The sequence below is a fragment of the Pimephales promelas genome, chromosome 2 (genome assembly GCF_988280905.1).
Source record: "Pimephales promelas chromosome 2, fPimPro1.hap1.1, whole genome shotgun sequence".
NCBI classification, from domain to species: domain Eukaryota; kingdom Metazoa; phylum Chordata; class Actinopteri; order Cypriniformes; family Leuciscidae; genus Pimephales; species Pimephales promelas.
Window position 1 is genome coordinate 43,108,925 of NC_142770.1, and position 12,422 is coordinate 43,121,346.

A 12,422-nucleotide genomic window follows, 5' to 3' on the forward strand; every position below is an offset into this window, starting at 1 on the left:
ATTTTTTGAACACATGAACGAATTGTTATGAAACTCGGTATGGGTCATCAGTACGATGCCCTGAAGGAGCCTGAGAAGTTTCGAAACAGTGCCACCTAGTGGTAAAATAAAAATGTCAAATGCTATTAACTCTGGCTATGGTTGACTTATTTTCACGAGAGTCATCTCCTTGAGTTCCTGAATCCTTGCAGAGTTCAATGATACCAAATATGCTGGATTTTGTCTTACGCTTTGTGTAGCATTGCGATTTAGCACGAAAAAAATTCGGCATTTGGCGATATCTTCAAAACCGCTAGTCCGATCGAGACAAAACCACCGTCAGAAAATTGGAAACATAAGTCGCTGGCTATTTGCTAATACCCAAATGCAAATATATTGATAGTAAGGGGTAGTAAAACTCAGTCACGTGTCAGACATTTTTTACATGTTTTTTTTCACAGAAATGTCTATAACTCCAAAACGAATTGAGATATTTCCACCAAAATTGGCACACAGATGTATGGGCTCACTCTGAGGACACGTTAGTTCGATCGATCGAGACGAAACCACCGTCAGAAAATTGGAAACATAGGTCGCTGGCTATTTGCTAATACCCAAATGCAAAAATATTGATAGTAAGGGGTAGTAAAACTCAATCAAAGTCACGTGTCAGTCATTTTTTACATGTTTTTTTTTTCACATAAATGTCTATAACTCCGAAACGAATTGAGATATTTCCACCAAAATTGGCACACAGATGTATGGGCTCACTCTGAGGACACGTAAAAAATTGTTTGACTGAGCCTCTTGGTGACGCTATAATAACAGAACATAACATGCTATACTTAACGAATGCATTGGTGTAGCATTACGAAACTCAGTTTGTGCCATCAGCACCATCCCCTGAAGGTACTCAAAAGATTTCAAGACAGCGCCACCTTTTGGTCAAAGTTATAACAACATTTCTAATAATGCTTATAACTTTTGAATAAATCTGCGTATTTTAATGCGACTGGTGTGAAGGTTTTTTCATCGTCACCAAACTCTGACCACATCACATCGATTTTGTAACTACGCCACCTATTGGTCTAAAGTGACCAATATAATCCATTTAATCACATTTTTACTTAATTGTACGTGATTTCAGCCATTTTGCCTAAATTCATCTTTAAATGTCTTCAATCATCTTTAAATTGCTCCTTGCCGCAGTTGGTCTGACAAATGTTGGCATGTCTTGTCGTCTGATTGTGCTTGGCCCCAGTAATTGCTGCTTGCAACTATATTTATTATTATTATTATTCCGTAAATGGAAGTCTATATCAGCCCTATAAACCGTAATTAGGAAAATTATGAAATTTGGCACACTTGTAGTGACGCTAATGAATAGTAATTGGACCAATTTTTGACCCTCTAGGACCAACTCCAACCCCACCTAGTGTTGTCACGGTACCAAAATTTCAGTATTCGGTACCGATACCAGTTAAAATTCACGGTTCTCGGTACCAATTTCGGTACCAAAGCTTAGTTTAAATTTACATATATTTAAGTGTTTATCACGGTTACAAGTATGGAAACTGTACATTCGTATTATAAACACTTTAGAAAAAGATTAGATAAAATGACCTAAAATAAACAATAGTATACACTAACACATTTTTAAAGTTGTTTGTAAAGTTTTAATCCATTATTTATTTAATGCACAATGAATTAAGTGAACAAACATGAACAATCAGGTGTTTGTAATAAATAACATTTTCAAACATTAATTAATGTTGTAAAAATATATTGTTCACTCAATGTGTTGATAACTAAGTAATGTTTATGAATGGTATCTTTGTAGCATTACCATAAAACATGTTTTATTTGACTTGACTGTCCTTTTATTAATCTAAAACTGCATTCATATTTAATTTTAAAAAGGCTTTTTAAACCTGCTGAGTTATAAAGGCAAGAATACGCCTAGAACTGGCATTGACATTAAATGATGTAATACCATACCATAATACCATAGTACTCTGGTGTCGGGTAGATACTACTGTGCTCATGTACTCGTAAAACTACCCCGAAAGCACTTTAGAGGCCGTTCACATGTCGCGCGTGTTTTTTAATTATATTTTTGCGCGTGCTTATTCTTTACAAAGCGCTTGCTCTCACGCGGCGTCTGTCGTTGCTATGCAACGCCAACGAGTTTTTATTAGGAGCGCGCTTGAATCACGCCTATATTTGAAATTGCGAATTTGCATGTAATCGGCCTCTTATGGCAACGTGACATTAGCCTAATCCAAAATATTTCGATATGTGGCTCTTTCCTCCTTTCGTTTCAACAAGTGGATTCAGAGAGAGAGAGCCATATCAGCGTTATGAAGAGGACGCAACTGTGCACGTTTCAGACATCGCGTCTAGAACAGAACTGGATGAACCTGGTACTCGGTACCTAGAAAAGCTGGTACCGTAACATTTTTTTTTTTAGTACCGACTTGGTACCGAAGTACCGAGTTTTTTGACAACACTACCACCACCAATGCAAAAATTCAACATTGAAATGGTTATAACTTTTGAACCCTTTGCTCTAGATACATGAAACTTAGTACACCTGATTCCACTCATCATGCTGATCACAACCAATACTGTACATTAAGACCCCGCCCATTACAGTAGTGGCCATTTTGAAATGTACAGTTCTCAGTTTTTTTCGCTACTCCTCCTTCAAATTTTGTCAAATTTTCTCCAAACACGCACTCAAATGATCTTCAGACTTAGCCGCATAAAAGTGCTGTTCCCGATTTTTTAATTCATCTTTGTTCAAAAGTTATGGTGTTGCAAACTTAACAAGGTCCACTCAAAATTGGCTAAGAGGCTGTATCTCACCCAAGTTGAATCAAACGAAACAAAAAATGGTACACTTCATCGGAAGCACTTTGTCAGAAAATCATAATTGTGGTTTCTATGGATTCCTTGCATCAACGGCTCTGCACTGCTGTTGATGCTGAAATGCTTCCTTCAATTGCTCCTTGCTGCAGTTGGTCTGACACATGTTGGCATGTTTTGTCGTCTAATTGTGCTTGGCCCCGGTAATTGCTGCTTGCAGCTATATTTGATATTATTACTAACTATAATATACATACATTATATACATACATTATAAATGTATATATTTGAAAATAAATCTCACAAATATCATAAAAAACGGTTACGTAGACCATTAATCAGGTCATATAGGTGGAGGGTTTAAGAGTTGAAGTGTGACACTCATTTTATTTGTTAATCTATTCATTTATAATGTTCAAGTATGAACTGTTATAATGTTTTAGCAGTGATGCTTGTTCTCAGTGTTACTTACACAGCGTGTCTAGTTGCTGTAACCACAGGCATCAGCTTCTGAAGAACTTCATCTGCAGTGTTTTGTGGGACACTAATTGAAAATAAAAAATAAACAAGTTAATAAATAATGCTAACAATAATAATTCATATCAGAAGTAAATAATACATTATACCTTTTTTTAATGAAACACAGCTTTATAAAGGACGTGTGTTAAAGTTGTTTAGTATCTATAACTGTAGAAGCCTCGTAGCAACACAGATTTGTTTTCTCTTTTTCTTTTCAATGTCGTTTGTCAAGGTCTATTAGTCTACATTTACACTACAACACTATTCTCACATATCAGATTTTGTCCTGTCAAATGTGTATATTTTCATTTCAGTCATTTCATACACTTACAGTCATTTCATACACTTACACTGCACTGTCTCGTCGTTTTGTTCCTGTGTGTGTGTGTGAGTGTGTGTGTGTGTGTGTAGTCACTCTTCCAGCGGAAAACAGAGCTGAACGCCTCCAGGAACGCCATCAAGGACATTCACTGTTTTATAAAGTTTACTTTGGCTGTCACTATCATCATCAGGAGGATCCGCGGACGACGGACGTCCACTTGCTGTTACTATTAAAACTTAATTTAAAAAAAATACTTTCTATTAACTTGCTGTTTTATTACTGCAATACAGTGAATGACAGCCGTCTGTGTCTCCCAGTGTCTTCCATTATTGTCAGTTTAGTGTTCAGTGACTCATTTACACACAAACAGAAGATAACATGTATGCCTTCATCTCCGAACACATTATCTGTGTCTTACATTTCATAATGAACTCAGATAAACTCAGTGCCGACTCGTTTTCCAGCAGTTCTTTTACATGAACTGGAATGTGTGCAAAGGATTGTGGGAGATTGAAGAACACGAAGGACACACTTGATGCATCCTTCAAAATGATCTGAATTAAAGGGGGGTTGACCGCGATTTCACTTTTTTCATTTTAAATAGTGTGTAATGTTGCTGTTGGTGCATGAACAGTATCTGCAAAGTTGCAGCGCTGAAAGTTCAGTGTAAGCAGAGATACTCAGGAAGTATATTGCCTACAAAAACGACTCGATTGGGACTACAGCTGGGTTTTAGACGTCACAAACCCACACATTTACATCAACCCTCCCTCAGAATATGCAGAAAATGGCATGAGGCACTTCGACTCGTTGAGTGTGTTGTTCACGCAGCTGTCAGGTCTTCTGTGTTCGTGCTTCCCATGGACGCTATACTTCCTCAACTGAAAATGACGATGGTAATCTAGCTCTCTGTGCTGCGCATTTTACGGAAGACAGCTTCCAGAATCACGAGTTTAACACCGGATTCAACAAGAAACTGTTACTAAAACATGAAGCAGTTCCAACTTTAAAACCAGAGGCAGCAGTTGTTGGGCCACAACCTGTAAGTAGGCGAAGACTTCATCATTTTAAATGTATTTGCATGTATAATTCCAGACATAGCCTTGTGTTTTATTGTTTTATTTTTTTTCAAATACCAGCGCTGGCTTTATAGCCACTACTAGTTAGCCTATGCTATTTTGTGTCTACGACACACGCGTACAAACATTATGGACCTGAATTTTCTATAAGTACTAATGTTGTAAATGTATTTTTCATGTATATATGCTTTATGACGTTATTTTCGATTTGATCAAGAACGTAAACATGCCAACGCTGTTTGAGTATGACATTAGTAGCAGTTGCTATTGTTGCCAGTCAAATGCTATTGTGTAAAATAAACGTGTATAAAGTAAAAAAAATGTAGAAAATTATCATTCAGAAATGTTTAGTAAGAGCTGTAGTTTGTGGTGAGGTTCTGCTTGACTTCATCGCGGCTTTTTCGGTCTGATTATGCCTCAAACTGATACTGCAGTTCGACACATATTTACATCTGGACCGGAGCTCATGACATGAACATTTCGCCCGTAAAGGTAATGGACGTTAACCTTCCGGACAACGTGAGCGACAGTTTAGCCAATCACAACACACCGGCCCAAACTAACCAATCTGAGCCCGTGTTTCTGAGGGAGTGGTTTCATAGACTCAGGAAGTCAACCGCTCGTTCGAGGACAGAGGAGAGCGCGGCTGACAATAAAGGTGAAGTTTATGAAAATAAGACTTTTAAAAAAAGAAAAACCACGAATACGTGTTATATTGCAACCCATAAACACAATCGTGCAAAGAAAAAAAGTAGTCAACCCCCCCTTTAAAGACACAAAATGAAGTCTGTCTTCAAAAGATCCTACAAACTGAGATGGCCTTCAGAGGCGCTTGATGACGTGGCAGTCGAGATATGCAGCCTTACTAGGACACAGCCACGGTTTGAGAAACACCCGCAAACAATATCCCAGAAATCAGTCTGAGCCCGTGATTTAAACACCTGAGTTTCTCTTTGTTCATAATGTTTTAGACTGTAATGATTGCACTCAGTGTTACTTACCGATCATTATTGGCTCCAATTAAGCTCCACAGGTTAAACTCCTGCAGTGTCTCCTCTGAGGACAACAACACAAACACTAAAGCTGACCACTGAGACGAGGAGAGTTTCACAGCACGTAATCCTCCATATGACCTCGTATGAGGTTGAGCTTCGTTGACTAGAGAAAGATCCCCCAGTTCATTCAGACAGTGAAACAGATTGATGTATTTCTCTGGAGAGGGATTCTCCCTGATCTTCTCTTTAATATAGTCAACTGTTTCCTCATTGTTGTGAGAGCTGTTTGCTGTCTGTGTCTTTAGTTCTTGTAAGAGACTCTGATTAGACTCCACTGACAGACCCAGAAGGAAACGAAGGAAAAGGTCCAGATGCCCATTTCTACTGTGTAAAGCCTCATCCACAGCTCTCTGATGGAGATCAGATAGGGACACTTTGCCTCCATTAGTTGGTTTGGTAATCTGGTCAAACACATTGATGTTATTGTTGATAAAGGAGAGATGCACATATAGAGCTGCTAGATGTTCCTGAATGCTCAGATGAACAAAGCAGAAGACTTTCCCCAGACACAAGCCCAACTCCTCTCTGAAGATCTGAGTGCACAATCCTGAGTAAACTGATGCTTCTGCCACATCAATGCCACACTCGCTCAGGTCTTCCTCATAGAAGATCAGGTTGCCTTTCACAAGCTGCCGATACGCCAGTTCCCCCAGTTTGACGATCATGTCTTCATCTTTCACTTTCTTCTCATAGTCCTTCTCATGTTTGATGTTGGTCTGAATGAGCAGGAAGTGTGTGTACATTTGAGTGAGAGTCTTGGGAATCTCTCGTCTCTCTGCTTCACTGCACATCTCCTCTAGAACAGTGGCTGAGATCCAGCAGAACACTGGGATGTGGCACATAATAAAGAGGCTCCTTGAGGACTCCAGGTGTGAGATGATCCTGTGGGCCAGACTCTGATCACTGATCCTCTTCCTGAAGTATTCCTGCTTCTGTGTGTCACTGAAGCCTCGTACCTCTGTCACTCGATGGACACACTCAGAGGGGACGAGATCCGCTGCTGCTGGTCTGGAGGTGATCCAGATGAGAGACGAGGGAAGCAGATTCCCCACAATGAGGTTCGTCAGCAGCTCGTCCACTGAGGCTGATTCAGTCACATCACACAACCTCACATCGCTCTGAAAATCCAGAGACAGACGACACTCATCCAGACCATCAAAGATGAACAGCACTTTATACTCATCACTGGATATGGCCATTTCTCTGATTTCAGGGAAGAAGCGATGAAGAAGATCTGAAAGACTGAGTGTTTTGTCCTTCATCAAGTTGAGCTCTCTGAAAGCCAGTGGAAATATGAGCTGGACGTCCTGATTCTCTTTCCCTTCAGCCCAGTCCAGGATGAGCTTCTGCACAGAGACTGTTTTTCCAATGCCAGCGACTCCCTTTGTCAGCACAGTTCTGATGGGTTTGTCTTGTCCAGGTAAAGGTCTAAAGATGTCACTGCATTTGATCGGTGTGTCCTCTGTTTCTGCTCTCCTGGACTGTGTCTCAATCTGTCTCACCTCATGCTCATTATTGATCTCTCCACTTCCACTCTCTGTGATGTAGAGCTCTGTGTAGATCTCATTCAGGAGTGTTGGCTTTCCCTGCTTTGATATTCCCTCACACACACACTCAAACTTCTGTCTCAGATTTGATCTCAGTGTGTTGAGGACTTCAGCAGCTTTAGAGTCATGGCTGGAAGATTACAATAACACATTATTACACAAGTCAGAGGAGTAAATAACCATAAATTATAAAATATAATATTTATGAGACACAGAACATCATTAGTGCTTCTGTAATGTTTAAATCATTGATCATGTGTTTGAGTGATGTGCAGTGTTGGTCCAGTTACTTGTATATATTAATTAGTTACTGATTACTTCTCCAAGAAAGTAATACAATTACTTTACTGATTACTTATTTTAAAAAGTAATAAGTTACTTTACTAGTTAATTTACTAAGTTACTTTTCAAAAACATGATGCACGGCCTGAATACACTATAGACCTTTCAGCCTAATTCCATTCTTTCTACATATTCCATCATCTAAAATGTAAATCAAATTAAAAATTATCTTTTTTTATGCACATTGCATCAAGCAAAAATTAAAGTAAATGCAACAGTCACAGACTAGAAGAGAATTGTTGAACATTTAAACCTATTTTCTGCACATTCCACCATATTTTAATGAAATAAAGACAGTCTTTCTTCTGTTAACTTAAATTTCTACACATTCCAGCATATAAAATAAATATATTTCGTAAAATCCTTCATTTGAATAGATGTGAAAATACAGCAATAAAATCATGAAAGTCGCTCCTGACTATATTACAAATTATTAACACTAACGTCTTTTAACAGTAAAGTGCAGAGAGGAGTAAAAATTAGTTGACAGAGTTGTTATATCCCATCAGCATGTAGCCGCAGCGGTCATGTCAGTCGGTGGTTCAGGGTACAGACAGTAATAGCTACAGTAAGTTTCACATTCCTGTACCGGCTTGTTAGTTATCACAGTTATGTTAGTTATAGCCGCTTTCCGACCGGAGGGACTTTTGCAGTTCCTAGAACCTAACGTTCCTATAACCCTTTTTTTCTCGTGTTCCGACCGGACTAAATTGGGGATTTTTTAGTTCCTCAGACCGTAGTTCCTATAACTCTTTCAGTACCTAGTCTAGAGCGAGGACTTTTTTAGTTCCCTTTCCCTAGGTCTACGTTGATTGGTTAAACTTATAAGTCATGCCCACTGTCAACACGGACTGAACTTGTAGCGCGCTGTCTGCCATACGCTGTGTGTTTTTGCAAAACATTACAACGAGGATTAAGAAAAACATAACGCATTCAACCAGCTGATTGCTAATAATAGCTAAACTTACCCGTCGTTTTGTTTGCCTCCTGCGCTCTGCTCTTTTATCTTCTTCCATCATATTACTTAATATCATATTACGCTGGAGCCTTCGTCTTCTGTGTTTCTCTGTACAGAACTCAAGCATAATCTTTAAACGCTGCCGTTTGTTCTCCGTTGGTCCCGGCAAGGCAGAACAGGAACATTGCAATAGCCGCGCTACGCGCTACGTCTAGTGATGACGCTATAAAGACCGTCGCCGTGCTTGCGTTACCCCTCCTACCAGTTCCTATGGCCACTTGGCCAGTGCGAACGCAAGCAGCAAAACCGAGTTTGGGGGAGAGTAGTTCTTAGAACTGTTTAGAAGTGGACAGTTCCTATAACTAAGTTCCTGTAACTACTTGGTCGGAAAGCGGCTTATGTTAGTGTTAGTTAACCGTGTGAAACTGTCTCGTGACATGCTTGCTCAGATTTGAGGTAGAATTTTGACATTCTCCAACGGGGGGCCTGTTTCCAGATCAGGATGCTCTCTGCATAGTCCGCAAGTCTCTCTCTTGCTGTCCTCGCTGTGCGCGCGCTATAATGTTTGGACTTTGAAACACAGTCTCGCATGCGCGCTCGCTCTAGATTCCGGGAGATTTTAACTAATTTGCGGTATAACTAGTCAAACACAAATATGGCTCAGCAGTTCAATTTATAGATAAACTCATCTTTCAGGCATTTGACTGACAGGATTGACACTTCAGCGCGAGAAATCGGGGGTGTCGTGTGAGCGTGTGTGAGAGCTGACAGCTCGGCTGCTCTCTCCCGCGCACTCTAGTCGTCTCTCACTGATGTCGCGGCGCTCATACATCATTGTTATTCCCGCACAACTTGTGTCACGAGACAGTCTCACTGTCTCGAACAAAATCGCGGTTATCTAACGCAGTAACACAGCCTGTTTATGGGGAAGTAACGGTAATCTAATTACTGTTTTTTTTTTCAATTGCAATCCCTTACTTTACTCGTTACTTGAAAAAAGTAAATCAGACTACAGTAACGCGTTACTTCTAACGTGCTGCTGCCCATCAGTGGTGATGTGTGATGTGAATTGAAGCTCTTAAAATTAATCAACAGCAACAAGTCCTGCATTTTACCTGAAACCAGGACACATGCGTTTATGAAAGTCTTGTGGTTGAATCACAGGCATGAACACAGTTTTGTTTTTAACTGGCCTGGATGGAAGATTTGACCTTAAAACAGAATGAAGAGGGTAAAGAATCAGACACACTGATATTGATGTAATTGTGTCATTAACTGAGTAACACACCAACAGCTTTTACAGTGTGTGAATGTATTAACAATACAATACATAGAGCTTTACACAAGAGCACAATGATCATCATTAATAGACTCAAACTAACACGATTTCAACTTAAAATTCATTGGTTCATATCCAGATAATTAAACTGCTGTATATTAATAATCATTTCATTTAAAAAAAATCAAATACTATAAGCACATCTTTTATATAAATGATATACCTGAGATTAGGCCGTTTGTCTCCACTCTTAAACTGTAGTGGCGGATCCATAGACCAGTCACTCTTCATAGACACACAGCTGGACTCTGGGTTTGAGCTCTTCTGCTGGACTGAACTGGAACAGAGAACAGATTCAGTTTAATCCTCTACATTACTGTGATTCTGTAAGTTTATTTGATCTTTGTGGGTGTGTGTGTGTGGGGGGGGGGTGTTGGTTCTAATCTTTTTTCTGAGATGCGAGACAATATTTAACAGTGTTAGTTGAAAGTACCTGTGTCCTGGAGAGAAATCTCCATCTCTGGATGATTGTGAATCAGCCATGATGAAGATCAGGAGAATCTGATGAGTTTGATCTCCTCCACTGACTCTGATGAAGAATCATTCACACACAATATTAAATGATTAAATAACCTTCATAATAATTCTGGAGTGTGTGAGAAAAAGGATCATGTGACTGTGTTAACTGAAGCCAGGCCCGGCTCCCACCCAATCAGAAGCTTGGCCCACCCTGGCCCCACACCAGGACTTTATGAAGCCAGAATATGTGTTGTGGATAATAAGAATCATGATTTATGATGTGTTTGTGACTTTTGTGGGGCTTAACTAGTATATGCACAATATCGGATTTGGATCGGCCTCGACCGATACCCGATCCGCCAAAATGGCAGTATCGGAGCCGATACCGATGCGGAGCATCAGATCAGTGCATCCCGACCTGTTTTCCTCAAATCTAAAGTTACTAAAAGATCTGCTGTGTGGTAAAAAAAGAAAATGTAAAAAATGTGAAGAAACAAAAAAAGATTCTAAATATAAGAATGTAAAAATTAAAATGTAAAAAATAACAATGGCCAAATAGCTGTAATGTTAGAGTAACAGATGTAAAATAACTCAAACTTTTTAGTTAGTAACAGTTTTCTAAAATGAGCAAAAAGCTGATGTAAATGATGTACAACATCATTAGTGATGTAAATAGTTATTTTAAAAGACCCTGCCCCTTTTTATCAAATTTACTTAATTACTTTACTTAATTCAAGACCTGTTAAGGGTTAAAAAAGAAAGTATTACAATGCAGAAATAGAGAATGTTAAAATACACATTTATCTATATAAAGTTACTGAATAGTTAAATATAAAAAAATTATAAATGAAAAAAACACAAACAAACGCAACAGTCTGTTTTTTAGTCTTGTTTTTTTCCTGTATATCATTATTATATCGAAATGGCGGTAGGAGAACTTACTTTTAATTTCTCTTTCTCTCTCTCGCTCTCTCTCTGTGTGTGTGTGTGTGTGTGTGTGTGAGTGTGTGTGTGTGTGTGTGTGTGTGTGTGTGTGTGTGTGTGTGTGAGTGAGTGAGAGAGAGAGAGAGAGAGAGAGAGAGAGAGAGAGAGAGAGACGCGCGTTCACGAAACTACTGATCCGATCAAAGATCAAAGTTAGTTGGCGTTTGTCTGTTAAATCACAAACATCAATAAACAAAAGAAACCATGAAATAAAAAGAAACCCTGAAATAAAAAGAAACCCTTTATAAAGATTTCATATCAAATCAGGTAAAAAGTCCTCCAGAGATTCATATGAGGAAGTCACGAACACTCACCTCGATCAAACTTTTACAAGATACGGGATCTCAAATCCTCCAGCTTTAACATTATAAAACTACACGGAAGTTTCTTCTTAAACGTTGATAAACAAGTTGACGCTCTGTTTGTTTTCCGTGTCGAATTCCTGTTTTTCCTGCTTAAAATGGCGGAACAGGTGTTACAGGCGCGACAATTTTACCTGGATTTCCAGAAGATGTTAGACAGCGACAGATTCGTCACATCTTAAATAAAGTATGCAATGTGTGGGTCTACGCAGAATATTTTTATAATGCCAATTTGTGACTTAATTTAAATTGAGGAATAGCCTAGACAAAAGGGACATGTCAATCATTTATTTTAATAATTAGTGCACGCGCGCGTCCCCATATTAATATTGTAATGCTTTTACTTAGAATGATACGGATAGCTCACCTAAACGGTTGTAGTCAGGTGTAACGTTAAGCAAAGACTCAAGACGTAGCTGATATTCCACCGTGGTTTATTATCAACGTCGTCTCACGCTCATATGGGCATCTCGCAACTCACACCGCTAACAACAACGACTGCGTTACCAAAAAGAAATAAAAGCAGTATAAACGGGCTTGCACGGATACATGCGCTCACAGTTCGCGCTTCACATGTCGACTGAGTGCGGGAGTCACAGAGTATATCTT

The 12,422-nt window shown here is 39.1% G+C and overlaps 1 protein-coding gene across 2 annotated transcripts in view; it reads right to left on the bottom strand.

Annotated features, from left to right (window-relative positions):
• Nucleotides 1–11,886, bottom strand: part of LOC148997546 (NLR family CARD domain-containing protein 3-like) — a 53,911-nt gene extending 42,025 nt beyond the window's left edge. For both annotated transcript variants that reach the window (XM_089122518.1, XM_089122523.1), the window contains exons 1-6: nucleotides 11,766–11,886; nucleotides 10,442–10,537; nucleotides 10,172–10,285; nucleotides 9,785–9,880; nucleotides 5,769–7,499; nucleotides 3,320–3,391 (exon numbers count right to left, since the gene is read on the bottom strand). In XM_089122518.1, coding sequence (XP_088978644.1) covers nucleotides 3,320–3,391; nucleotides 5,769–7,499; nucleotides 9,785–9,880; nucleotides 10,172–10,285; nucleotides 10,442–10,491 — 2,063 coding nt within the window. In that variant the 5' untranslated portion in view covers nucleotides 10,492–10,537; nucleotides 11,766–11,886. The remainder of the gene's footprint in view (nucleotides 1–3,319; nucleotides 3,392–5,768; nucleotides 7,500–9,784; nucleotides 9,881–10,171; nucleotides 10,286–10,441; nucleotides 10,538–11,765) is intronic.
• Between the last annotated feature and the right edge of the window lie 536 nt (nucleotides 11,887–12,422).